The sequence below is a fragment of the Nerophis ophidion genome, linkage group LG07 (assembly GCF_033978795.1).
Source record: "Nerophis ophidion isolate RoL-2023_Sa linkage group LG07, RoL_Noph_v1.0, whole genome shotgun sequence".
In the NCBI taxonomy this organism is placed as follows: Eukaryota; Metazoa; Chordata; class Actinopteri; order Syngnathiformes; family Syngnathidae; genus Nerophis; species Nerophis ophidion.
Window position 1 is genome coordinate 76,947,329 of NC_084617.1, and position 26,950 is coordinate 76,974,278.

The 26,950-nt window shown below is 40.8% G+C and overlaps 3 protein-coding genes across 4 annotated transcripts in view; 1 reads left to right on the forward strand and 2 right to left on the reverse strand.

Annotated features, from left to right (window-relative positions):
- The window catches only part of LOC133556840 (cytoplasmic tRNA 2-thiolation protein 1), a 627,421-nt gene that overhangs the window by 480,143 nt on the left and 120,328 nt on the right, over positions 1 to 26,950 (reverse strand). The gene's annotated exons all lie outside the window — the stretch shown is intronic.
- LOC133556836 (alpha-L-iduronidase-like) overlaps positions 1 to 26,950 on the forward strand; it is a 49,223-nt gene that overhangs the window by 6,270 nt on the left and 16,003 nt on the right. The window contains exons 4-14 of one of the 2 annotated variants that reach the window (XM_061907143.1): positions 554 to 661; positions 755 to 850; positions 3,046 to 3,248; positions 4,307 to 4,486; positions 7,981 to 8,191; positions 8,261 to 8,470; positions 10,399 to 10,520; positions 13,180 to 13,305; positions 13,377 to 13,453; positions 13,552 to 13,652; positions 14,609 to 14,690. In XM_061907143.1, the coding sequence (XP_061763127.1) occupies positions 554 to 661; positions 755 to 850; positions 3,046 to 3,248; positions 4,307 to 4,486; positions 7,981 to 8,191; positions 8,261 to 8,470; positions 10,399 to 10,520; positions 13,180 to 13,305; positions 13,377 to 13,453; positions 13,552 to 13,652; positions 14,609 to 14,690 (1,516 nt within the window). Of the gene's footprint in view, positions 1 to 553; positions 662 to 754; positions 851 to 3,045; positions 3,249 to 4,306; positions 4,487 to 7,980; positions 8,192 to 8,260; positions 8,471 to 10,398; positions 10,521 to 13,179; positions 13,306 to 13,376; positions 13,454 to 13,551; positions 13,653 to 14,608; positions 14,820 to 26,950 lie in introns of those variants that run through there. The other variant, XM_061907142.1, reaches the window with a different exon arrangement.
- On the reverse strand, positions 16,508 to 21,104 carry LOC133556845 (purpurin-like). The gene is made up of 6 exons (XM_061907160.1): positions 20,950 to 21,104; positions 20,604 to 20,718; positions 20,375 to 20,511; positions 20,184 to 20,296; positions 16,863 to 17,075; positions 16,508 to 16,785 (listed from the first exon to the last, which is right to left on the reverse strand). The coding sequence occupies exons 2-6, from the start codon at positions 20,715 to 20,717 to the stop codon at positions 16,775 to 16,777; spliced, it is 588 nt and encodes a 195-aa protein (XP_061763144.1). The 5' UTR covers position 20,718; positions 20,950 to 21,104; the 3' UTR covers positions 16,508 to 16,774.

The following is a 26,950-nucleotide window of genomic DNA, read 5'->3' on the forward strand; positions in this document are numbered from 1 at the left end:
AAATTCTACATTTTGCAGCTTCATGTCACGCCGAGGTCACTCTCTTGACTTCCGTCTGCTCCAACGTCTCACCCTTTTCTTCATGCTCGCTTCTGTAAGCAGCAGTTCATCCTTTGTTCATTCAGCTTTAAAAATCCAAGGTTGAGAATTCTCATTTGTCTTGTCTGTTACCAAGTCTACCGTGATTAGAACACACACACACCTTTGTTTCTGGAAGTAGGAACACACATTTGTTGCCAGAAGTCAGAAGTGTGTTGCTGTGGGGGGACAGCGTGGCTCGGTTGGTAGAGCAACCGTACCAGCAACCTGAGGGTTCTTGGTTTGATCCCCGGCTTCCGCCATCCTAGTCATGTCCGTTGTGTCCCACCCTTGCTCCTGATGGGTGGTGGTTAGGGTCTTGAATGTGTGAATGTGGAAGTAGTGTCAAAGCGCTTTGAGTACCATGAAGGTAGAAAAACGTCATACAAGTATAACCCTTTGTTACCTGACTGTGACTGATGTTAAAAGTTGATTAACATGAACACACTTATTCCAACTCCATCTCACCTTTTAGGTTTCGAACTGATGGGCAGCGTGTCAAACTATTTCAGCGACTTTGAAGACAAAGTTCAAGTGTACAAGTGGAAGAATCTGGTTTATCTCATCGCCAAGAGGTACATAGGTGAGTGAGTGTGTGTAGTTATTGTTTACAGCATCCAAGCAGAGGATGGCCAGTTGCTTGGTGGAGATGTTGTCTGTTGACTGTGACTTCCAGACAGATATGGTCTGGGGAGTGTGTCTCAGTGGAACTTTGAAACATGGAACGAGCCCAACAACCACGACTTTGATAATGTCAGCATGTCAATTCAAGGTTAGTACATTTTTATTACATCATGTGGTCAGGGCTTCTGAAGGGTCCACCCATCCTACTCTAAACCCAAATGCCGGCTACATACACACACACTTGCTATGTTTACGTGCTCTAAAATGGATTATTGCAAGGATTTGGATGAAATCAGCCTTTTTAAACACGTGTGAAAACTTTTAATTAGGTTTTTGACTTTTTAAAATGGGATTAACTGCTGATGGGTGCGTGATAGATTCCTGGGAAAAATGGAGAGACCCATGTGCCTCTCAGTTCTTTCCACCGAGGACGTGGAAGACATCTACCTATTTGGAGCTGTGATCGTGGGGCACCTGCCGATTGGGCTGGGCATTGCTCTGGTGTATCGTCAAATTCTGGGAACACAGACTGGAGCGATTTCTGATTTGAATAGCAAAATGGATCTTATCTTGGAGAAGTTTGCTGAGAAGGAATATGTTTAAATTGAATTTGAGAGATCCAACGTGGACTCAGAGCAGGCAAGTCATTGTTTGTACTGCTCGAAGAAAAACACCTTAATCTACGATTTGACTCCCTCGAATGGCCTTGATGCAATCAGGAACAGGCTGTTCTGAAGAACTCCCCCGAGGACTCCAAAGATGGACGCTTTTGACCTTCCTTTTTTTTCAACAACACCTGGTGTCGAACTTTGAGATCGGCCCAGTCCACAAAAACATTCAACATCTCACCCAAGTTAATTGGGCATACATGCACGCACACGCCCCTCCACAAATAAACGCCTTCACCACTGCAAGGCCCTAAACACCACCCATCAGGAGCAAGGGTGAAGTGTCTTGCTCAAGGACACAATGGATATGACGAGATAGGTAAACCCAACCTCGCCACGCCGTCCCCAATATCCAAAACATATTGAGATAAACCCCCGAAAAAATGTTTAAAGGTTGTTGTTTTTGCAAAAAAGTGTCAACAAATTTAATGTGAAGTGGACATAATATAATTTAAATAATGATTTAACTTATATTCAATTATATGATAGGCTCCAGCACCCCCCGAGACCCCGAAATGTACAAGTGGTAGAAATGGATGGATGGATGATAATAAATCTGTCTAGTTTTCCTTTACTTCAGAGTGTAAAGTAGAGATCATCTGATGCACACAATTATCATCCATCCATTTTCTACCGCTTGTCTCTTTGGGAGTTGCGGGGGTGCTGGAGCCTATCTCAGCTACATTCAGGCGGAAGGCGGTGTACACCCTGGACAAGTTGCAACCTCCTCGCAGGGCCAACACAGATAGACAACATTCACACACTAGGAACCATTTAGTGTTGCCAATCAACCTATCCCCAGGTGCATGTCTTTGGAGGTGGGAGGGGCCTATCCCCAGGTGCATGTCTTTGGAGGTGGGAGGGGCCTATCCCCAGGTGCATGTCTTTGGAGGTGGGAGGGGCCTATCCCCAGGTGCATGTCTCTGGACGTGGGAGGGGCCTATCCCCAGGTGCATGTCTTTGGAGGTGGGAGGGGCCTATCCCCAGGTGCATGTCTTTGGAGGTGGGAGGGGCCTATCCCTAGGTGCATGTCTTTGGAGGTGGGAGGGGCCTATCCCTAGGTGCATGTCTTTGGAGGTGGGAGGGGCCTATCCCCAGGTGCATGTCTCTGGAGGTGGGAGGGGCCTATCCCCAGGTGCATGTCTTTGGAGGTGGGAGGGGCCTATCCCCAGGTGCATTTCTCTGGAGGTGGGAGGGGCCTATCTCCAGGTGCATTTCTCTGGAGGTGGGAGGGGCCTATCCCCAGATGCATGTCTTTGGAGGTGGGAGGAAGCTGGAGTACACGGAGGGAACCCACGCAGTCACGTGGAGAACATGCAAACTCCACACAGAAAGACCGTGGTGATGGAACCCTGGAACTTTGTATTCATACAAATCATAATAATACATCATTATTATATTGATTACATTATCATTGGTGCATCGCGTGGGGATTAGGTCTCCCCTGCTCTTTAATAACCTACTGGCGCTTCTGTTTCCAACTTTGAATGAGGGTCCTTGAACATAACTTTCTCCTATGTTGCCACAATTATATTTTTACCTCATTTCTATCACCTCATCCTTGTGTGTGAATGATTAAAGGTGAGATTTGATGACGCTATGATGTATTCTAGGTTCAAAGCTAGGTTTGCTGCTCTCCAACTAGATATGAAAACTCAACCACCACTCTCCTCAGGTTTCCTCAATTACTACGATGCCTGTTCGGAAGGTCTGCGGGCTGCCAGCCACCTGTTGAGGCTCGGAGGACCAGGAGACTCCTGTCACTCGGCCCCACACTCAGCATACTGTTGGGCCATGCTTCAGCACTGCTACAATGGCACAAACTACTTTACTGGAGCAACCGGGGTCCGGATTGACTACATAGCCCTGCATAAGAAGGTGTGTTCTACTCTATTGGTGCATACAGTATCTGTGAAATACATTGTTAGAGGGGACCTATGATGATTCTAATAGGATTCTTAACCCGGATTTCCACAATTGCGGAACAACACCTGCACGGCGGCAGACTCTTACCGTTTTATTCAAGTCAATGTGTCCATTTCCACCGCCTTCCGCAATTCACCAACACACCTTTGACAGTCAGCATTCAAGCGCTAAATGGGCGGCATAGCTCGGTTGGTAGAGCGGCCGTGCCAGCAACTTGAGGGTTGCAGGTTCGATTCCCGCTTCCGTCATCCTAGTCACTGCCGTTGTGTCCTTGGGCAAGACACTTTACCCACCTGCTCCCAGTGCCACCCACACTGCTTTAAATGTAACTTAGATATTGGGTTTCACTATGTAAAAGCGCTTTGAGTCACTAGAGAAAAGCGCTATATAAATATAATTCACTTCACAAATGTACAAAGAGCTTCTATATTTGTCGGACGCCGCAACACATCTGTTAGCAAAAATGTGCTTGTGTTGGACAGGATACAAATACAAAATAAATTATCCAGTTTACTTTCAAAATAAGATACTCCGTGTTCAAGGAGAAATGTTTTTTACACTTCGAAACGTCCTAATGTGTGGAGATGGACAGAAAGTCAACTTGTCAAGGGTTTTCGGACATAATTTTACCTTGTTGACACTTGTTGCTGATTCTAAAGATCCAAAATGAAAGAATAATATACATGCATATCCCAGGCAGTGATACGGGGGGGGCCTGTGTCAAATAACAGCTGATACGGGGACTGGAAAAGAAGGAGAGCAGTTGTTGTGACACGCTGGCCAGGGATGATGTTGCTATTGTATTATTGCTTGCTACAGAAAAAGGCCGTTGTCGTTCAGCTCCTGTTTATTAATAGTAGGTCCGAGTTTATTTGCTTCTGCTCCTTTGGAAAGACAAAATAAACTGTTTGTGCTTTGCTTTATTGACAACATAATCAGTGCTTCCGTCATGCATGAAATAAAGCACTATGACAGTGATGTTGCTATGACAACAGTCTTCATTTTGCCAGGGAGGAGGCCACTCCTTGCCCATCCTTCAACAGGAAATGCAGACAGTGGAGGAGATCCATCAGCGTTTCCCTCGGTTCCACAGCTTGCCCGTGTACAACGATGAGGCCGATCCCCTGGTGGGCTGGTCCAGGCCTGAGGAGTGGAGAGCAGACGTGACCTACGCTGCCATGGCGGTCAAGGTGAGGTGCAAAGCTGGGACAAGATAAAAACACTAAAAAAATTCATTGATTGAAACGTTTATCAGTAGATTGCACAGTACAGTACATGATCCGTACGATTGACCACTAAATGGTAACATGGTACAAATATATACTATCAGCATAATACAGTCATCACACAAGTTCATCATCAGAGTATATACATTGAATTATTTACATTATTTACAATCCGGGGGGTGGGCTGAGGAGGGTTCGGTTGATATCAGCACTTCAGTCATCAACAATTGCATCATCAAATAATTGGACATTGAAACAGTGTAGGTGTGACTTAGTAGGATATGTACAGCCAGCAGAGAACATAGTGACTTCAGATTGCAAAAGAACAAGTTGTTGCCTGGAGGTGTTGTTTTAGTGCGCTTTTGAAGGAGGATAGAGATGCACTTACTTTTACACCTGTTGGGAGTGCATTCCACATTGATGTGGCATAGAAAGAGAATGAGTTAAGACCTTTGTTAGATCGGAATCTGGGTTTAACGCGGTTTGTGGAGCTCCCCCTGGTGTTGTGGTTATGGCGGTCATTTACGTTCTGGCACTAGTTTGATACGTACTTCGGTATCAGGGAGGTGTAGTGGATTTTATAGACTAGGCTCAGTGCAAGTTGTAATACTCTGTCCTCCACCCTGAACCAGCCCACTTTGGAGAAGTGGGTAGGAGTGAGGTGAGATCTGGGGTGGGGGTCTAAAAGTAACCGGATTAGCTTGTTTTGGGATGTTTGGAGTCTAGATTTGAGGGTTTTGGAGGTGCCGGGGTACCAGGAAGTGCATACGTAGTTGAAAAAGGGTTGAATGAGAGTTACCGCTAGAATCTTCAAGGTGCTTTTGTTGACCAGAGAGAAGATTCTGCAGAGGAATCTCGTTCTTTGGTTGACCTTTTTGATTGCCAAGATAAAAAGATAAGATAAAAATACAAAAAAAATGACTTTGTAAGAATTACACCAAATCTGGAAGACAAAGCACCCCACCCATTGCTTTTTGAGGCTGGTAATGTTATCATAGACAGAAATCCTAGTTCATTATTCTTCACTGCCGGGACATGTAAACACATGCAAATATCACACATCTACTGATTGTGCTGATATGGATACAATTGGTTAGATTCTCAGGTGAAATGAAGAAAGTGGTTCAAATTTATAGGACTGGAGACAAACTCCAATTCACTAAACTTAAGACCATTGATACAATGGGAATAAAAAGTAAGTGGCAATGTCCAAGAAGTGGACCTACTGTAGGGACACCATCTTTCATTTCCATTGACGAGGCAACAGAACTGGCTCAAGGAGGACTGTTGTCGCGGCAACGTCACAACAATGATTGACTCCTACTATGTTTTATTTATATCTAATAAGTATTTGTATATGTCCTATTTTCTATTTTGTCTACTCATTTGGGTAAAACAAGTGTACATGTGATGAGTATTGGGGTGTTATTTTATATCTAAAGAACTCTAATAATGTTAAAACCTCATTTAGAAAGTCATAAACAGATTGATTAATGTTCTAACTATGAAAATACTCCATTTATTAATACTGTAAGAATTCTTACCTCGAGGAAATGAAGTCCACAAGGTCATGTCTGGAACCAATAAACCACGATGAATATGTAAGTGCATGTTCATGTGTTCATGCAAGGCTAATAATCAATGATTGACTTCTCCATCACAGCTGAACTAAAAAATAGATTTTCCTCTCTCAGGTTCAATGTCTGAGAGCTTGAACAAATATTCCTCAGAAACATTCCAACACCTTGTTGACCACAGGTGTCAAACTCAAGGCCCGGGACCACATCGAGCTCTCCACACATCTGTTGCAGACAGTCTAAGCCAGGGGTCACCAACCTTTTTAAAACCAAGACCTACTTATTGGGTACTGATTAATGCAAAGGGCTACCAGTTTGATACACACTTAAATAAATTGCCAGAAATAGCCAATTTGCTCAATATACATTTAACTCTATGTAATAATTCATGATATTTGTCTTTGTGGAAACACTGATCATCTTAAATATTTCTCACAATAAATATATATATATATAAAAACGGATAAATATCAATATGCAACACTTTATTTTTATATTTTCTCTAAGTGCACATTTTTCAAATTAAACATTTTCAAATGATCAATTCTAAGACAGTCTTGTGAAATCACAATATCCCATTTTAACTAGCACAACACTAACAATTTTTAACAAATCATGAATTACTTTGCATCATAAATAAATAATAACTCATGTAAAATACAAAAGTCAACTCTCAAATTTTTAAATAAATCATGTGATTTAAACAAGAATAGCTAAATAAAAAAATAAAAAAAAATAAAAATTATATATATATATATATATATATATATATATATATATATATATATATATATATATATATATATATAAAAGGGTATTTCTGTCTGTCATTCCATGGTACATTTTTTTTTCCTTTTACGGAAGGATTTTTGTAGAGAATAAATGATGAAAAATACACTTGTACGGTTTAAAAGAGGAGAAAACATGTAAAAAAGGAAAATGTAATGTAACTCTTTAAAATTCAAAATTCAACGGAAAAAAAGAAGAGAAAAACTAGCTAATTTGAATCTTTTTGAAAAAAGTAAAAAAATAATTAATGGAACATCATTAGTAATTTTTCCTGATTATATTAATTTTAAAATTTTGATGACATGTTTTAAATAGGTTAAAATCCAATTTGCACTTTGTTAGAATATATAACAAATTGGACCAAGCTATATTTCTAACAAAGACAAATCATTATTTTTTCTAGATTTTTCAGAACAAAAATTTCAAAAAAATTTCAAAATACTTTGAAATAGGATTTAAATTTGGCTCTACAGATTTTCTAGATTTGCAGAATATTTTTATTTTATTTTAATCATAAGTTTGAAGAAATATTTCACAAATATTCTTTGTTGAAAAAACAGAAGCTAAAATTAAGAATTAAATTAAAATGTATTTATTATTCTTTACAATAACAAAAATTAATTTACTTGAACATTGATTTAATTTGTCAGGAAAGAAGAGGAAGGAATTTAAAAGGTAAAGAGTTGTATGTGTTTAAAAATCCTAAAATCATTTTTAAAGTTGTATTTTTCCTCTAAAATTGTCTTTCTGAAAGTTATAAGAAGCAAAGTAAAAAAAAATGTATTCAAACAAGTGAAGACCAAGTCTTTAAAATATTTTCTTGGATTTTCAAATTCTATTTGAGTTTTGTCTCTCCTTGAATTAAAAATGTCGAGCAAAGAGTGACGAGCTTGCTAGTAAATAAATACAATTTGAAAAATAGAGGCAGCTCACTGGTAAGTGCTGCTATTTGAGTTATTTTTAGAACAGGCCAGCGGGCGACTCATCTGGTCCTTACGGGCGACCTGGTGCCCGCGGGCACTGTGTTGGTGACCCCTGGTCTCAGCCAAAGTGTCCATTGTGTTGGTGCATAACAACTGTTTCCTTCAACAGGTGATCAGCCAGCACCAGGATCTGAAATTAGCAAACAGCACCATGAACTACACCCTTCTGAGCAACGACAACGCCTTCCTTAGCTACCACCCACACCCCTTCACCCAGCGCACACTGACCGCTCGTTTCCAGGTCAACAACACCCAGCCTCCTCATGTGCAGTTCATCAGGAAGCCCATCCTCACTGTCATGGGCCTGTTGGCTCTTCTAGGTGACCCGCAAGGTTAATTCGGGGCTCCGCTTCTTCCACCTTGTCACAGTCTATCATGTTCTCCTCCAGGTGAGACACAGGTCCTGGCGCAGGTTGTTAAATCCTCAGGAGCCAAAGACAGCGCAGTGGGAGTCCTGGCAAGCAGTCACCAGCCCCAATTCCCCTGGGGCTCAGACAGCTGGCAAGGGACCGTGCTGGTCTATAACAGTGACGACAACCGCACCTCCAACAGCACTGAGGACGTCACCCTGTCATTGCGAGGACTGGAGCCACACACAGGTAGCGAGCTTCTGGTGCAGTACCACTTCACCACAAAACTTATGTCAAGGTCTTGAACCACTCTCCATACAGGCTAAAGGAAATAACTTCAACCCAACACGGGCAAGCACTAAGGAGGAATTCTCAAATACTGAATTCTCAAATACTGCAAGTGCGGAGTCATACACTGCAAAAATCAGTGTTCAAAAACAAGCAAGAAAAATACAAAAATGAGGGGTATTTTCCTGGAACTAAGCAAAATGATCTGCCAATAGAACAAGAACATATGGCTTGTCAAGACCTTCCAAAACAAGTCAAATTAACTAACCGCAATGAACCCCAAAATAGCTTAAAATAATTATATTCTCACTAAGAACAAGTGCACTTTTCTTGGTAGAAAAAATAAATATGAGACATTTTTTCTCAATATGTTGAAAAATATTCTTCAATGAAGTAAATGCTAGTGCCATTATCTTGACATAATGATTACATTTCTTGAAATAAGCAAACTTATGCTAAAAACTAGTTTATTCTTCTTAATGGAAAGGCAACTAAGCAAATGCTTTGTCTGGCCTGGTCTCCTAGCCGCGCAGGCAAATCATATGGTCTAAAAATGCATTTTTCCATCGACAACATGACATAATCACGCCAAGTGCGCATTCTTTCAGTCAATTAGTGCGCAAAAAAAATTATATATATATATATATATATATATATATATATATATATATATATATATATATATATATATATATATATATATATATATGTGTGAAGGTGTGGGAAAAGTCACAAGACTACTTCATCTCTACAGAACTGTTTCATGAGGGGTTCCCTCAATCATCAAAAAAATCTCCTGATGATTGAGGGAACCCCTTATGAAACAGTTCTGTAGAGATGAAGTAGTCTTGTGATTTTTCCCACACATACATTTTGCGCTCTACCACGGTATCGAGCACTATTCTCTGGATAATCCAATCAAGACATATATATATATATATATATATATATCTCCATCCATCCATTTTCTACCGCTTATTCCCTTTGGGGGCGCTGGTGCCTATCTCAGCTATATATGTATACATGTGTATATATATATATATATATATGTATACATGTTTATATATGTATGTATGTATGTATGTATGTATGTGTGTATATATATATATATATATATATATATGTTATATATATATATATTTGTGTGTGTATGTATATGTATATATGTACATTTATATATATATACATGTATGTATATATATGTGTGTGTGTGTGTGTGTATATATATATATATATACACACACATATATATATATATATATATATATATATATATATATATATACACACACAAACAGGCCCCCTGCCATTTTTTTTTTATTGTAATTTTGAAGAATTTATCTGAATGTGCATGAACTATTTCTGTTCAAAGTTGTTTGAAATGTCACATGTTAAATGTTTAAATATTAACTGTCAGTTTACTGTACTGTAATAACTGTACTATTATATCAGTACAACTTTTCTATTGTTTCATTGAAAATAAAACAGCAAAGTCCATTTGGCTGTCATCTGTTTCAATTATGAGACACGATTGTGTCAAAGTCATGACTTTTTATTTCATGCTTGAAATAAGAGGTTATTATTTTGAAAAAGCAGTTTTATACTTGTGAGTGTTGATGACAGCTTTGCAATATTCTAGTTTCAAGCATGTTTTACTAAATGTAGGTCATCACATCTCAGCAACAAGCTGTAATATCTTACTGAGATCATTTAGGACCAAAACACTTAAAACAAGTAAAAGACTCCAACATAAAATCTGCTTAGTGAGAAGAATGATTTTACCGGACAGAAAATAAGCAAATATCACCTTTTTCTGAGATATTTCATCTTACTTAGATTTCAGGTTTTGCTGTGTATGTGATGCTTGACTGTCTGTATTTGGTGCTCAGGTCTGGTGTACGTCACATATCTCATGGACAACAATGTGAGCAATCCATATCAGCAATGGCGGAACATTGGGAGTCCCAACTACCCCACAGTACAACAATTCAGTCAAATCAGGAACACCCAGGTTAGAACATTTAATGTACAAAATGTGAACTGATCAGTATTGACGGATTTCCGTGAAACATGCGAGATCTCCCAATGCCATTTAATGCCTTTCAATGCCGATCACAAAAACTGATCCTGTCTGGCTGACACTTCAAAAAAAGGGACTGACAAGGCAGCTAGCAGCTACCTTTTACATACACAGTGTGGAGGTGCTCCTCTAAAGTCATAATGATCACATCCATTGTGGCAAATAAACACAATTTCTTACAAGTATTTTTATTCCGGGAGAAGGAGGCCAAACAATAAACATGTTGCACATGGAGGAACAGCAAGCAGGAACAAACAATGTATGAGAATTACTGAACTAGCTTGAAAGAAATGAGTTTTGCTCAAACAATTGTATGTAATAAAAATAAGGTATACAAATAATTAGGAATAAGGAAAGCATTTAAATATTGTTGTAATATTGTTAAACAGCTGTCCTGTGTTTTTTCTGATTATAATTGTCATTAAATGTAGAGTTAATACGTGCGATTGGAATCGGATTGGATTGGATCACCCATAACATATTTGTATGAAACAATTGACATATGTTTGTTTTTTTAATAACAACTTGACCATTATGTCATTGAAACAGAAGACTGACATCTGCCAGTGCTAAACAACCCTAATATGTCAAAATGAACACTTTAATATGTGGTATTCCTTTATTTATTTATTTACAGACAGACATAGTTTTGTATTTCATTATTGTTTCTTTGGTTGATATCAGAGTCTGTTCTGCAAAAAGGTCATCCCAAGAAGCACACAGCTTATGGACAGGGATCCACAGTTAAAATATAATACAATAAAATACAATAGTTGAGTTTGTTATTTTTCTTTGGTCAATGGTCAACAAAATAAAGAAACAGTTTTACATTCACAAATTGAAAATGTTGCAGAGCGAAAGGGTTTAGGCTGAAGTTGAACACTTATTGTGCCTAAGCCTGTAAACAATTTCCAATACAAGATGAGCTTCCAAAAATATGAAATCTCCTTTGCACAAAATATTATAAATAATAACCTTGTACACGACATAAACACTGTTCAATTATATACACAGTAAAGACATGTGAATCAGCCCTTTGAGACACTAGTGATTTAGGGCTATATAAGTAAACATTGATTGATTGATTGATTGAAATATCCATGTACACGTAAGTGTACAAGGATATTTGAATCTGACTGTACAATACAATAGATTTCAAAGTCTACCCACCAAATACCCATTTACAATTTCAGTTATATAGGGCTTCACGGTGGAAGAGGGGTTAGTGCGTCTGCCTCACAATACGAATGTCCTGCAGTCCTGGGTTCAAATCCAGGCTCGGGATCTTTCTGTGGGGAGTTTGCATGTTCTCCCCATGAATGCGTGGGTTCCCTCCGGGTACTCCGGCTTCCTCCCACCTCCAAAGACATGCACCTGGGGATAGGTTGATTGGCGACACTAAAATTGGCCCTAGTGTGTGAATGTGAGTGTGAATGTTGTCTGTCTATCTGTGTTGGCCCTGCGATGAGGTGGCGACTTGTCCAGGGTGTACCCCGATTGTAGCTGAGATAGGCGCCAGCGCCCCCCGTGACCCCGAAAGGGAATAAGCGGTAAAAAAAAGAATGGATGGATGAATTTCATTTATAATAAAAAATGAATTTTTATAGCCACCAAATCAGTCTCAATATCATATTATTCAAAGTGGATTAAAAGGTTGCATCCGGAAGATCTGCGATAATCTTCTCAAACATACGTAGGTCAAGACCAAAATTATGCAACTGATGTGAATTCCTCAACCATAAAGGGTGTGCTAAATATATTAAGCATAAAGTCACAATACATTTAGCTTCAAACGCTTTTTAAAGATGTTTAAAGAATGTGATTCTTTTATAGAGCTATTAATCTCACTCCAGATCATGTTAATTTGTCACGAGTGTTAATCTGATTTAAAATCTTAATGCAATTAACTCATCTGCAGTGCAGCAAACTTCAAATCTCTGAAACCTCTCCAGCAATGCATTCCGGGCAGTTTGCATCCACAGATGGGCATTTGAACTGGTAGTGAGAGGCCCCAGAAGCAAACAAGTCAATGTTGAAGACGTTACACGTTGGCCTTCTCAATAAGTAATTTGAGTACAAAAAAAACAATCCGCCGACATTAAATATTATGCACACTCTGTAGAAAGAGATTGCTCTTCAACAAAGCACTTCCACCTTAAAATAGCACATTAATAACACAAAAGGACTAACAGGTCCTCATTAATTGGATAAAATGTCTTAGATATGCTTTGGTGTCAATTTTGCTTTATTTCACATTTCTAATCTACTTTCTGAGTGCAGAAAACTTCATTCAGAGCATCTAAAACTGTTTGCCTGTTAGGTTTTGACGCCTGGGCATTTTTTAACACAAGTATGCAACATTGTCACAACATTTTTAAGTCAGAAAAGAGGAAAATCATCATAGATCCCCTTTAATATTATAGTTTTGCTTACTGTCAGCTCGAAATGTTGTGATGCCCCACCCTTAGACTTTCTTCATAAACACAAAGAAATGGAAAAGAAAACCACCCAAGGTAACCTTGTTGGCAGAGGATGTATGTGTGATGTGTGTCATGAGGCTTTCTGGTAACGCTCGCTAATTATGTGTCAGGAGCCTCTCGTTGACGGACCCTGGCCAGTGCCTGCAGGCGACACGCTGACTCTGAAGGCAAGACTGCGTGTTCCCTCGGTGCTCCTGATACACCTGTGTGCACGCTCCAAAGCTGCCCCAAACCAGGTGAGGGGTGCTGACACAGAGCTCTGATGTGCACTGTAGTGATTACAAGCACTTCAAATGTTTCTTTCAAGGTCAACGGCTTACGCTTCATCAAGATCACCCGAGGCCAAGTCCTCATTATCTGGTCTGACGGCTGTGTGGCTTCCAAGTAGGCGCACACACACCTGATGGTCACTTCTGTGTGAAATGAAACTCATTCATGTGGATTGTTTGTGCAGAATCCCTAAATCATTCATTCTCGTGCAGGTGCATTCAAACCTTTGAAGTGGAATTCTCTGCGAGCCAAAATGAGTTCAGCAGGATTAATAGCCAAAACACCATTTTTACATCCTATGTTTATTCGCCTGGTAAGATGCTTTATTAATCTTTTACTAACATGCTGACATTTTGGTTGTCAGTAGCAAGTGAAAGGTGGGCCTGCCTTGCAAGGCACCAGACAACTTCAGAGGAGGTTCAGGCACTTGAGAAAATAAACGAGTAAAATGTTTTTCAAACATGCTAAGCTGACTGCAACATTGAATTTGCTATGATGAGAGGATACAGCCTGTTTGTTCACTGGGGACTGACTCTCTGTGACTTTACATTTCCCTGCTCTATATGGATGCTGAACTACAAACCCTGTTTCCATATGAGTTGGGAAATTGTGTTAGATGTAAATATAAACAGAATACAATGATTTGCAAATCCTTTTCAAGCCATATTCAGTTGAATATGCTACAAAGACAACATATTTGATGTTCAAACTCATAAACCATTTTTTTTTTGCAAGTAATCATTAACTACAATTTGACGCCAGCAACACGTGACAAAGAAGTTGGGAAAGGTGGCAATAAATACTGATAAAGTTGAGAAATGCTCTTCAAACACTTATATGGAACATCCCACAGGTGTGCAGGCTAATTGGGAACAGGTGGGTGCCATGATTGACTATAAAAACAGCTTCCCAAAAAAGGATGGGGCGAGGTACACCCCTTTGTCCACAACTGTGTGAGCAAATAGTCAAACAGTTTAAGAACAACCTTTCTCAAAGTGACATTGCAAGACATTTAGGGATTTCAACATCTACGCTCCATAATATCATCAAAAGGTTCAGAGAATCTGGAGAAATCCCAAAAGACTCTTAGGTTGAGGAACCACACGGTGTCTGAAGTAACTTAAAGGAGCTGTGGCACAAACATTATTTTAGCTTAAATTCAGTAGCATCTTTTTTAGCTTAAAAGATTGAGGATCAAATGAAGATCCTAGTATTATATAATAAACTTATTGGCCTTGTTAACAATGACCTGCATGTTGTGTTCTGTAGTGGACCAGGAAGTGAGCGGCTGGTACAGAGTTCGAGCGGTGGACTACTGGAGCAGACCTGGCATGTACTCGCTGCCTGAGAGGTACTCAGAGGATCACATGACATAACACATCTATTACACCTAGTAGTCTTGTCCCCATACCAATATTTTGGTACCGGTACCCAAAATGTATTTCCATACTTTTCTAAATAAAGGGCACCACAAAAATGGCATTATTGGCTTTATTTTAACAACAAATATTAGGCTGCATAAAAATATATGTTTTATTATTGTCATTTAGTCCTTAAATTAAATGTTGAACATACTAGACAACTTGTCTTTTAGTAGTAAGTAAACAAACAAAGACTCCTAATTAGTCTGCAGTAACATATTGTGTCATTTATACACCTATTATGTTGTACACATTATGAGGGACAAGTGGTAGAAAAAGAATTATACACTACTTGTTAATATCTGCTTACTTTTTAACATGTTTTATCTACACTTCTGTTAAAATGTAATAATCACTTATTCTTCTCTTCTTTGATACTTTGCATTAGTTTTGGATGATACCACACATTTAGGTATCGATCCAATACCAAGTATTTAGAGGATCGTACAATAAAATATAATACCTAATAAACCAATAATAATATGGTTAAGAAATACTGATGTAAAGGGTAGGTGTCACACTGTTTTCTCTTTTAACATGTTCTATCTACACTTCTGTTAAAATGTAGTAATCACTTATTCTTCTCTTCTTTGATACTTTACATTAGTTTTGGATCATACCACAAAAACTTGGGTATCAATCCGATACCAAGTAGTTACAGGATCATACATTGGTCATATTCAAAGTCCTCATGTGTCCAGGGATGTATATACTGAGTTTAAAAACATAATATGAACTTTTAAAAAACTAAAGAGATGTTGTGATGCTAACAAATATCGATGTAATCATAGTAATATCGACTAGATACGCTCTTGTACTTGGTATCATTACAGTGGATGTCAGGTGTGCATCCACCCCTGGCATTTGTTTACATTGTGATGCCGGTGAGCTACAGTATGTAGTGAAGCATGTTTAGCTATTCCTCGTCCTTCAGTGATAATGATACTTGTAAGAAACTTACTTTATTTGTCGCCATGGAGGCAAGGATTAGTGATTTAGAAGTAGCTAAAACACTGTGGATGGACTTTAGCCGCTAGCCAGCTCACCATGTCTTAAAGCAGCTCTTCCTGAGGATGTTTCAGTGTTATAACTTCACCTTTTGTTGAAGTAATATTCAATAAATATATTTATAAAGGATTTTTGAATTGTTGCTATTTTTAGAATATTTTAAAAAAAATCTCACGTACCCCTTGGCATACTTACAAGTACCCCCAGGGGTACGCGTACCCCCATTTGAGAACCACTGCCCTAGAGGAGAGGTGGGGTTGAGTTTTTCCTTGCTCTGATGTGAAATCTGAACCGAGGATGTCGTTGTGGCTTGTGCAGCCCTTTGAGACACTTGAGATTTAGGGCTATATAAATAAACATTGATTGAGTGATTGATTTATCTTTACTTTTTACACCAAAACTGCGTCCGTTCTCCCTTTTCTGTCTACTCACTGTGTCTGCTTGTAAGTACTCTGTGATTGTGCGCTGCCGAACATGCTCCTCTGCTGGTAAACCAGCAATATCACGACTACGGCGAGGGGACCGGTACTTTTTAGAGGCGGAATAGTTCCGAATATGATCCATTACTATCTACTACTATTCTAAAAGCGGTATATTGTACATCTGTAATACTTATGAAAGTATTTTCTTACTTGTCATTAAATGTATTTTATTTCCTAAATAAAGTTAACAAGCTTTTTGTCCAGTAGAATTCCGTACGTGGTTTTAAAGAGACACACCTGTGTGTTTCCTTACAAAATTTATTGCCACTGGTCCACCAGGAAGACACAATACAGATGTTGCCCATCAGCGTGACAATGATGATGCTGTTTGGGGGGAGACTTTTGTACATTTCATACATTCATATTAGCAGCAGCAGTAGAAGAATGGGCTTGAAAGACTGACGTTTTTGTATCTTGGCAAACAAATGTGTTTTCTGTCATGGATCAATGATGCAGTGAGGTGTTCCAGTTGAGTCACTTCTTGGAGCTCTGACTTCACTCCTGCTATCTTACTGACGAGGAGTTTAGCAAGCGCCTGCAAGAGAAAGAAGAAGCAAGATGAATGAGGTCCAAACCTTTAACTCTGTGATGACATACAAAAAGAGGACACACCAGTCTGCAGCACAGGCTGGAACTGTCCCGCCATGCAGATTTCTTCCTGTTTTTGGCGCACGATTCTCTGAATGGGAGGGGGCAGGCCGCGAGGGTTGCGTGAGAAGACCAGGGCGTAGCCGTCCTCGCAGCTGCCGTCGTCCTTCTGGGTGCGGCAGGCGTAGGTGATGGCGTAGTTGTCGTAGTCGGTGTCAATGACCCAGTAGTTGTCACCTGGAGGAGCACAGGGCGCACCTATTCATTGGTGCCTCGGCCTGGGGAATGTTCTAGGGCAGGGGGCGGCAACCTTCACCACTCAAAGAGACATTTTGACCCGATTCACAAGATAAAGAAAACAATGGGAGCCACAAAACTCTTTTCAAATTTAAACTGAATTAACACTGCCTACATATATTTTGTTTGCTTTGTGCTATGTTTGAACTAGGAGACTCAAACACGCGGCCCGCACCTTAATATGAAAAGTTAATGTTTGTGATGACCGCGAGTTTTATATGGATGTCGCTTACAGCTTCACGCTTGCAACACTCGCAATTTTTCCGATACACTCCCGAATGTCACAGCGACTACTCTCTGCTGATTACCACCCTATCTACAATAATAAGGTCGTGAAATAATAGCACTGCCTTTGGCGCCCTCTACAACCTGCATGTTGTATGTGACTTCTGCAGACACACGTTAGTGAATGCAAGCCATACTTGGTCAACAGCCATACAGGTCACACTGAAGGTGCCCGTTTAAACAACTTTAACACTCTTACTAATATGCGCCACACTGTGAACCCACACCAAACAAGAATGACAAACACATTTCGGGAGAACATCCGCACCGTAACACAACATAGACACAACAGAACAAATACCCAGAATCCCATGCAGCCCTAACTCTTCCGGGCTACATTATGCACCCCCGCTACTACCAACCCCCCCTCCTGCGTTGGTTGAGGTGGGCGGGGTTTGGTGGTAGCTGGGGTGTATAAAAAAAAAAAAGTGCAGTTAATCATGTGACCGCCTGGTTCTGTTTGATTGGTGAAACGGAGTCAAACGTCACCAGTGACTGCATTTGATTGGTGAAACGGAGTCAAACGTCACCAGTGACTGCATTTGATTGGTGAAACGGAGTCAAATGTCACCAGTGACTGCATTTGATTGGTGAAACGGAGTCAAACATCACCAGTGACTGCATTTGATTGGTGAAACGCAGGCATGTGATGGATCCTACTTTGAAGGTCTGTCTGACAAACCAAAACAAACAAAGCGTGCATTAACAGATCGATAAAAATCAGTAGCGAGTACCGAGCTGAATGTAGATAAATGGAGCGCAGTAAAAGTAGCATTTCTTCTCTATAAATATACTCAAGTAAAAGTAAAAGTATGTTGCATTAAAACTACTCTTAGAAGTACAATTTATCCCAAAAGTTACTCAAGTAGATGTAACGGAGTAAATGTAGCGCGTTACTACCCACCTCTGAGTGGATGTCCTTCGCTATGTGGTAGGTTCCTGCGGACGTTATCTCCTGTTGTTAACTGCTTTTTTTTCATACGGTGTTGATGTGGAAATGGTTGCCTCTGCATTTTGTTGGAACGCAGATGTTGACATGCAGAGTTTCAAGCACTCTTCACTCTCTAGCGGGTGACTTTTTAAATGATGCTACAAATTAGCAGTGGTGCTACTTTTTGTAGCAACGCTTTTTCCGCAGACCTGACATATTATGGTTGTCTGTTTGACATCTTCCCGCTTGAAGCCAAACCACCGCCAGACAATGAACCAACTGCTGTTTTTCTTGGGAATTAATTCTTCTTTTTTTACCAGATTCGCACCTTCTTTCTCTCGTATTACCACCCGCACCCCTCCGCTAGCATCACAGCTAACGTTACCATGCCGCTACCTGTCTGCTCCGCGAGGGCGTGTACGTATGAGACGTGTGAGGTGACAGTATGTGACGTGTGTAAGAAGGTGCGCTTGTTTTATGTCTCTGTGAGAAGCAGAGACAAGAAAGAGTGGGAAGAGCCTGTAGTGTGATGCCCGCAGCTAAAAGTAACTGCGTGAGAAGTTAAACTCCAATATCACCATGTAGTCATTTTCTGTATCGCACAGAGACAAACCGGAGATATGTGGAGTATATTCCATGTATCGCCCAGCCCTACGTACATTCAAGTAAAACATTTTAGAAAATAGTTTTTTGTTGTTGTGTTTTTTGCACATTTTTGATTTGTTTATTTGATATTTTACACACTTTAGACACTGACATGCAGGAAGTACAGTGCAAAAGTTTACTAGCGTTGTTTTTTTAATTCCTTTATTTTGTAATCGAGGTAGAATTAGGAAATGACACGAATTAGGGTTTTGTTGCGTCTCGATTTTAGAGCGGCACAATGTTAAGACTACTGCAACTCACTTCTTGTGGGGATCCCCAGCAAGAAGATCCAGAAGCTGCAGTACTTACACAACAGAGCTGCTAGGAGAGTGTGGAAATACCAGCACATCACACCGGTTCTCAAATCCCTTAACTGGCTCCCTGTTCCACTCAGGAGTGAATACAAAGTCTCCCTACTAACCCACCAGTGCCTCCATGGAAATGCCCCCCTCTACCTCAAAGAACTGCTCACCCCCCAAATCCTCCACACGACACCTCTGCTCCGGACAGGTTAACTTCCTCCAACCTCCGAGGACAAAGCTACGAACAATGGGAGACCGGGCTTTCTGCTAAGCAGCTTCCAGTCTGTAGAATGCTTTCCCTGACCACCTGAGGGCACCACAGACTGTGTATGCTTTTAAAAAAGGCTCAAAAAGCCTTTTTTTTTTTTGATATATGAATAGTAGTTCTAGCTAATAGGCTGTTCTAGTTTTTTTTTTAATTTGTATTTGTTTTTTTAATTTTTTATTTAATACACTGTTGCATTTTGACTGCGATAAGGTGGCAACTTGTCCAGGGTGTAGCCCGCCTACCGCCCGAATGCAGCTGAGATAGGCTCCAGCAACCCCCCGCGACTCCAAAAGGGACTAGCGGTAGTAAATGGATGGATGGATATTGCATTTTGAGGTTGTTTGCTCAATATAAAGTGCTTTTTACAAATCCATCATTATTAAATTTGTTCAATTTTGTGTAAAAAGTTGACGCTGTCATTTACAATCTTAAGACTGAGGAGCGTGTTGATGATATAGTAGTGTAGTGCAAGAGGAGGTCACTGTACTTTTGATAGTACTGTAACAATGTTTTTGTGTGGTTTCTAGTTGTATTCAGAAAATATAACGACCATACAAAATAAAAGTACTGCACATCAAGTGGAAATATGCATTAATACTGTGTCCGGGCTGCCTTACCTCCACTGGACAGATAGCTGGCCAGTCCCTGGTAGTTCATGAACATCTTTCCTGGGCTGCCGGGGTCAGGCACTGTGTACTGAGCGGCCATGTCGGCACACACAACCCAGAACCTGCACAAAAGGTCCACATTTCTCAGTGCTTACGAACACATGGATGCAGAAACAAGAAGAAGAAGAAGCAGTGCTTACCCAAAGAGGGTGACTCTACCCCTGGATGAGGCCACCATGGCACCATCATCTCCAACAGTGTACTCTGCAGAGATGTTGTCCTGCAGGAACAAACCCTCCGGGTCCTTTTTCTGCAGGGCGTACCACTTCCCCGCATACTGTTGGGCAGGAAACAAAGACACATTCACAATCATTTGATGATTTCACCGTCTATTGTGAACATTCCCTTCAAGAAACAACACGGACTTACTCTTTGGGGGTCAAAGTCTTGTTTGACCGTGAAGCTGTCCACCACGCAGTCGGCCAGGCTGCGCTCCACACCGGCCAGGAGCAGCATCACCAGGGCAAACATTTGGAAGTCCATTCTAGATCAATCAAGTTGAACACGTCAAGTTTGGTTTGCGAGTCGCAGTCAAAGGAACTTGCCGTCTTAGCACACATGTATCCTCTGGAGAACCACTGCAGCGGACATTTGTTTGTCAAGAGTTCCACATTCAGAAACTCCATAGCCGTGTGATGCACGTCCACAAATGTCCACTGCAGAGGACGGTGGTTTCCAAGAGGACACACTCTCTGCAAGGCTGCATGGTCCTTACCTGAGGTGTAGAGCTGAAGCAGGAAGGTCCGGTTCAGAGTTGTGAGAAACACATAAACATCGAGGCTTTTATACCCGACGCACGGTTTATTTTCATGTCTGGGACCTAAATGCAGAGTGTAAATCTACCGTTAATCCATTTAACCAAATCCCCCGCCATAAGCCGGTGAACCCTCTCATTCAGCAGTGTGCAGGCTTTATGTAATTGTTTGCAGGGCCACATAACAACATGCATAATGGCCGACGTGCCCAAGGGAACAGTTAGTTTGAGCCTCCGGGCACGTGTACATCCTCAGGTTTGCATGTGGTGGACGTATTAGATGAGGCTTGCACACACTAGACACCCTCATATTGCTGTGTCTCAGTTTAAATGTTCACCATTGACTATGAAGGACATCTACAAACCCCGTTTCCATAGGAGTTGGGAAATTGTGTTAGATGTAAATATAAACAGAATACAATGATTTGCAAGTCATTTTCAACCCATATTCAGTTGAATATGCTACAAAGACAACATATTTTATTTTGCAAATAATCATTAACTTTAGACTTTGATGCTAGCAACACGTGACAAAGAAGTTGGGAAAGGTGGCAATAAATACTGATACAGTTGAGGAATGCTCATCAAACACTTATTTGGAACATCCCACAGGTGTGCAGGCTAATTGGGAACAGGTGGGTGCCATGATTGGGTATAAAAACAGCTTCCCAAAAAAGGATGGGGCGAGGTACACCCCTTTGTCCACAACTGCGTGAGCAAATAGTCAAACAGTTTAAGAACAACCTTTCTCAAAGTGCAATTGCAAGAAATTTAGGGATTTCAACATCTACGCTCCATAATATCATCAAAAGTTTCAGAGAATCTGGAGAAATCACTCCACATAAGCAGCAAGGCCGGAAACCAACATTGAATGACCGTGACCTTCCATCCCTCAGACGGCACTGTATCAAAAACCGACACCAATCTCTAAAGGATATCACCACATGGGCTCAGGAACACTTCAGAAAAACACTGTCACTTAATACAGTTGGTCGCTACATCTGTAAGTGTAAGTTAAAGCTCTACTATGCAAAGCGAAAGCCATTTATCAACAACATCCAGAAACGCCGCCGGCTTCTCTGGGCCCGAGATCATCTAAGATGGACTGATGCAAAGTGGAATGTGTTCTGTGGTCTGACGAGTCCACATTTCAAATTGTTTTTGGAAATATTTGACATTGTGTCATCTGGACCAAAAGGGAAGCGAACCATCCAGACTGTTATCGACGCAAAGTTCAAAAGCCAGCATGTGTGATGGTATGGGGGTGCATTAGTGCCCAAGGCATGGGTAACTTACACATCTGTGAAGGCACCATTAATGCTGAAAGGTACATACAGGTTTTGGAGCAACATATGCTGCCATCTAAGCGCCGTCCTCTCCAAGGTTCTCATAGTCATTATTGTCACCGATGTCCCACTGGGTGTGAGTTTTCCTTGCCCTTATGTGGGCCTACCGATGATGTGGTAGTGGTTTGTGTTGTGGTTTGTGCAGCCCTTTGAGACACTAGTGATCTAGGGCTATATAAGTAATCATTGATTGATGATTGATTGATATTGCTATGTCTCAATTTAAATGTTCACTATGGACTATGAAGTAAATCTAAGTCTTAACTCTAGTTGGGTTGTAGATCTGACCCCTAACACTTCTGTTATTTGAATTAAATAATCATATCATTCCATAATATCCCAGTAATAAGCATATTTCTGTGTTTTTCAACCACTGTGCCACGTGAGATACAGTCTGGTGTGCCGTGGGAGATTATGTAGTTTCACCCATTGGGGTCAAAATATTTTTTGCAAACCAGTAATTATATAATCCACAAATAATGTGCCATTGTTGAGTGTCTGTGCTTGTCTAAAGCTCGGCAGAGTAACCATGTATTACTTTTGCATATCAGTAGGTGGCAGCTGGGAGCTAATTGCTTTGTAGATGTCGGGAACAACGACGATGGTTTGTTGTGATCACAATATGCAGATTACAGCGGGAGGCAGACTGCAGGTAAAAAGGTGTCTAATGCTTGTACCAAAAATAAACAAAAGGTGAGTGGCCCTAAGGAAAGGTATTGAAGCTTAGGGAAGGCTACGCAGAACAAAACTAAAACTGAACTGGCTCCAAAGTGAACAAAAACAGAATGCTGGACGACAGCAAAGACTTACTGCGGAGCAGAGACGGTGTCCACAAAGTACATCCCAAGATGACATGACAACAATATCCAGACAAAAAAGGATAGCAACAACTGAAATAGTCTTGATTGCTAAAACAAAGCACAGTGCAGGAAATATCGCTCAAAGGAAGACATGAAACTGCTACAGGAAAATACCAAAAAAAAGACAAAAAGCCACCAAAATTGGAGTGCAAGACACTACACACAGGAAAAGGGCAAAAAAGTCAAAATAAGTCAGGGTGTGATGTGACAGTACTTTGAGACAAGTGTAGTCATGCATGCTTGCTTATGTTTTAAAGTCATATCCAAGAATTGCGACAAAGAGTTTTTATTGTCAATATGGAGTTACATTTATGAATGATTTCTGCTGGTGGTGTGCCTTCAGATTTTTTCAATAAAAAAAAATGTCTTGGCTACAAAAAGGTTGAAAAACATTGTAGTTTCTAATACCAGGGCAGCTCAACTGCCAGCCAGAGGGCCAACTCCAGATTAGGACTGAGACCATCCGGGCCTCCAAGTTCCATTCAAAACTGGGCAGACATTTTTTTTGCAGCAAATTCCTAAAAACATTGAAGTGCTTTGTTGTTTAGAGCAGTGTTGGTCAACCTTTTGGAGACATGGCACATTTTTTTCATTGAAAAAAATCCAAAGGCACACCACCAGCAGAAATCATTCAAAAATGAAACTCCATATTGACTGTAAAAAGTAAAAAGTGGTCATGGCAATTGTTGGATATGACTTTAAGGCGTAACCAAGCATGCATGACTATTGTGGAATTGTCATAGGATGCCACCTGTGCAACAAATCCAGTCCTGAAATTTCCTTGCTCCTAAATATTCCAAAGTCAACTTTATTATAAGAAAATCAATCAATCAATGATTACTTATATAGCCCTAAACCACTAGTGTCTCAAAGGGCTGCACAAACCACAACACAAACCACTACAACATCCTCAGTAGGCCCACATAAGGGCAAGGAAAACTCACACCCAGTGGGACGTCGGTGACAATGATGACTATGAGAACCTTGGAGAGGAGGAAAGCAATGGATGTCGAGCGGGTCTAACATGATACTGTGAAAGTTCAATCCATAATGGATCCAACACAGTCGCAAGAGTCCAGTCCAAAGCGGATCCAACACAGCAGCGAGAGTCCCGTTCACAGCGGAGCCAGCAGGAAACCATCCCAAGTGGAGGCGGATCAGCAGCGCAGAGATGTCCCCAGCCGATACACAGGCAAGCAGTACATGGCCACCGGATCGAACCGGACCCCCTCCACAAGGGAGAGTGGGACATAGGAGAAAAAGAAAAGAAACGGCAGATCAACTGGTCTAAAAAGGGAGTCTATTTAAAGGCTAGAGTATACAAATGAGTTTTAAGGTGAGACTTAAATGCTTCTACTGTGGTGGCATCTCAAACTTTTACCAGGAGGGCATTCCAGAGTACTGGAGCCCAAAATGAAAACGCTCTATAGCCCGCAGACTTTTTTTGGGCTTTGGGAATCATTAATAATGAAAAAAGTGAAGAGTTTGGCAACAACAGCAACTCAGCCAAGTGGTAGGCCAGGTAAACTTACAGAGAGGGATCAGTGGATGCTGAAGTGCATAGTGCAAAGACTTTCTACACAGTCAGTTGCTACACAGCTCCACACTTCATGTGACCCTCCAATTAGCCCACGTACAGCACGCAGAGAGCTTCATGGAAATGGGTTTCCATGGCCGAGCAGCTGCATCTAAGCCATACATCACCAAGTACAATGCAAAGCGTGGGATGCAGTGGTGTAAAGGACATCGCCACTGGACTCTAGAGCAGTGGAGAAACCTTCTCTGGACTGATGAATCACACTTTTCCATCTGGCAATTTGATGGACCAGTCTGGGTCTGGAGGTTGCTACATTTCAGACTGCATTGTGCCCAGTGTGAAATTTGGTGGAGGAGGAATTATGGTGTGGGGTTGTTTTTCCAGGAGTCGAGCTTGGCTCTTTAGTTCCAGTGAAATGAACTTTGAATGCTCCAGGATACCAAAACATGTTGGACAATTCCATGGGATGGCACTTCCAAGTTCATATGTCAGTCAAGGCAGGTGGCCAAATACTTTTGGCAATATAGTGTATGTGTAACCTTGACGACATAAATAGACCAAAAACAAAGTGTTACAATCCCTCTGTTGTATTGATAAAGTGATAAAAGGCACGAAACAAGCTTTTGTTTAAATGTGGCGCTTTTGTTTTTTGCTGAGCAGCTGTCTTGTCAGTAGAGGCTCAGGTGTGCTTCTCATGTCATGTCAGCAGAGGCTCAGGTGTGCTTCTCATGTCATGTCAGTAGAGGCTCAGGTGTGCTTCTCATGTTATGGCAGCAGAGGCTCAGGTGTGCTTCTCATGTTATGGCAGCAGAGGCTCAGGTGTGCCTGGAGGAAGTGGCTTGTCCCCCGTTAAGTAACACCTCTATAAATACCCACAGACGTAACATGCTGTTAAACAGACGCTTTAAAAATCGTTGATTTTTCTTGGTAGAACCTTTGCGCTAAATCAGCTGAGGTGTACCTGTTAACGAGGTCAGTGAGTATAAATTGCTGGCATGTAATATCGTGCATGGAAATGATCATAAATGGAAATATTGCAGAAGGTATTTTTAAAGGCAGGTAAGTTCAGACGCGTGGCAAAGCTTAAGTTGAACAGTTGAATTAGAGTACCACACCTGACATAAGATGTTCAAACAGAAGTCATGCAGAGTAGCACAGGTTATAAACTGGTTATAAACTGGTTATGCACGCCTGCTTAACTAAGCAGACGTGACCTCACCTGGTCTGGACCGGTCATGTCAGGTGGCGGCCATGTTGTCATCCACACAACAAACTACACTCCACATACTCGTCAACTCTCACACTTTGTCATATTTTGCCCTCTAAATTTAATCATTTTCAGGGTAAATCTACTGTATTTAAAGTTTAATTTGCAGGGTTGGTCTGGTAGAGATGTATTTTCTTGATGTGAAGGTAGTTCAAAATGAACACTTGAGCATGAGCGTGTACAAAAAAAGATTAACATTAAGATTTTTAGACTATTCTGGTTTTCACCCACATGCTCTGAAGAAAGGTCTCCCGCGTAGTCAGTGATTAAGTCGGGGGATCTGTCATGATGACTTTGTTTTCTGGGGAACTTTGCAATTGTTTTTAGTGAAATGTTAGATAGAAAAGGTCTTGATGAAGGTGGAGAATATTGATTATGTACTGGAATTTCCGAACCTTTTGTACCATATTTTGTGTCAAAGTCCGGAAAGAGAGCGAGGTCGAAAAGCATTAAGAAGGACACAACAGTAGTGGAATGTCTGCTCGTTCCCTTTTGTCTATTCTGAACCACTGGGAGAGCATATGTGGGTTAGAGTTCAACGTATGGTCGGTCTGACCATTCTACAAAATGTTTTGTTTATTATGACTAAGGGAGTCAAGGATGTTGCAGAACAAACAGGTCCAAAACAACAGGACCTTGACACATGAGGGAATCATATAAATGGCCCAGTAGACCAAGGCTATGTGTGACTCGCATCATTCTCGACTCATCCAACTCCTGCTGAGGACGTTGTCTGTTTGCATGGACAATTCAAACCAACTTTGTCCCTTTTGATTATGGGTAAATAAAACTTTTGTACTAAATTCACTTTTGTTGCTGTTTAAGATTCGGACCATCCACCACAATAGGAAGTATTTACTGAAATCAAGTCTTTGTGCTATTACCTTTTCCAAACATTATCGATACTTGGAATTTCAAGATACTGCCACATTTTAAAGAGTGATCCTCAGGT

Bases quoted from the DNA above. Each gene is read 5' to 3' on its own strand.
- LOC133556845 (XM_061907160.1), bottom strand. From the start codon at position 20,717: ATGGACTTCCAAATGTTTGCCCTGGTGATGCTGCTCCTGGCCGGTGTG. The intron at 20,512-20,603 runs GTAAGTCCGTGT...CCTGCCCAACAG, and splicing joins AAGACTTTGACCCCCAAAGA to TATGCGGGGAAGTGGTACGC. The intron at 20,297-20,374 runs GTAAGCACTGCT...CCTTTTGTGCAG, and splicing joins GGTAGAGTCACCCTCTTTGG to GTTCTGGGTTGTGTGTGCCG.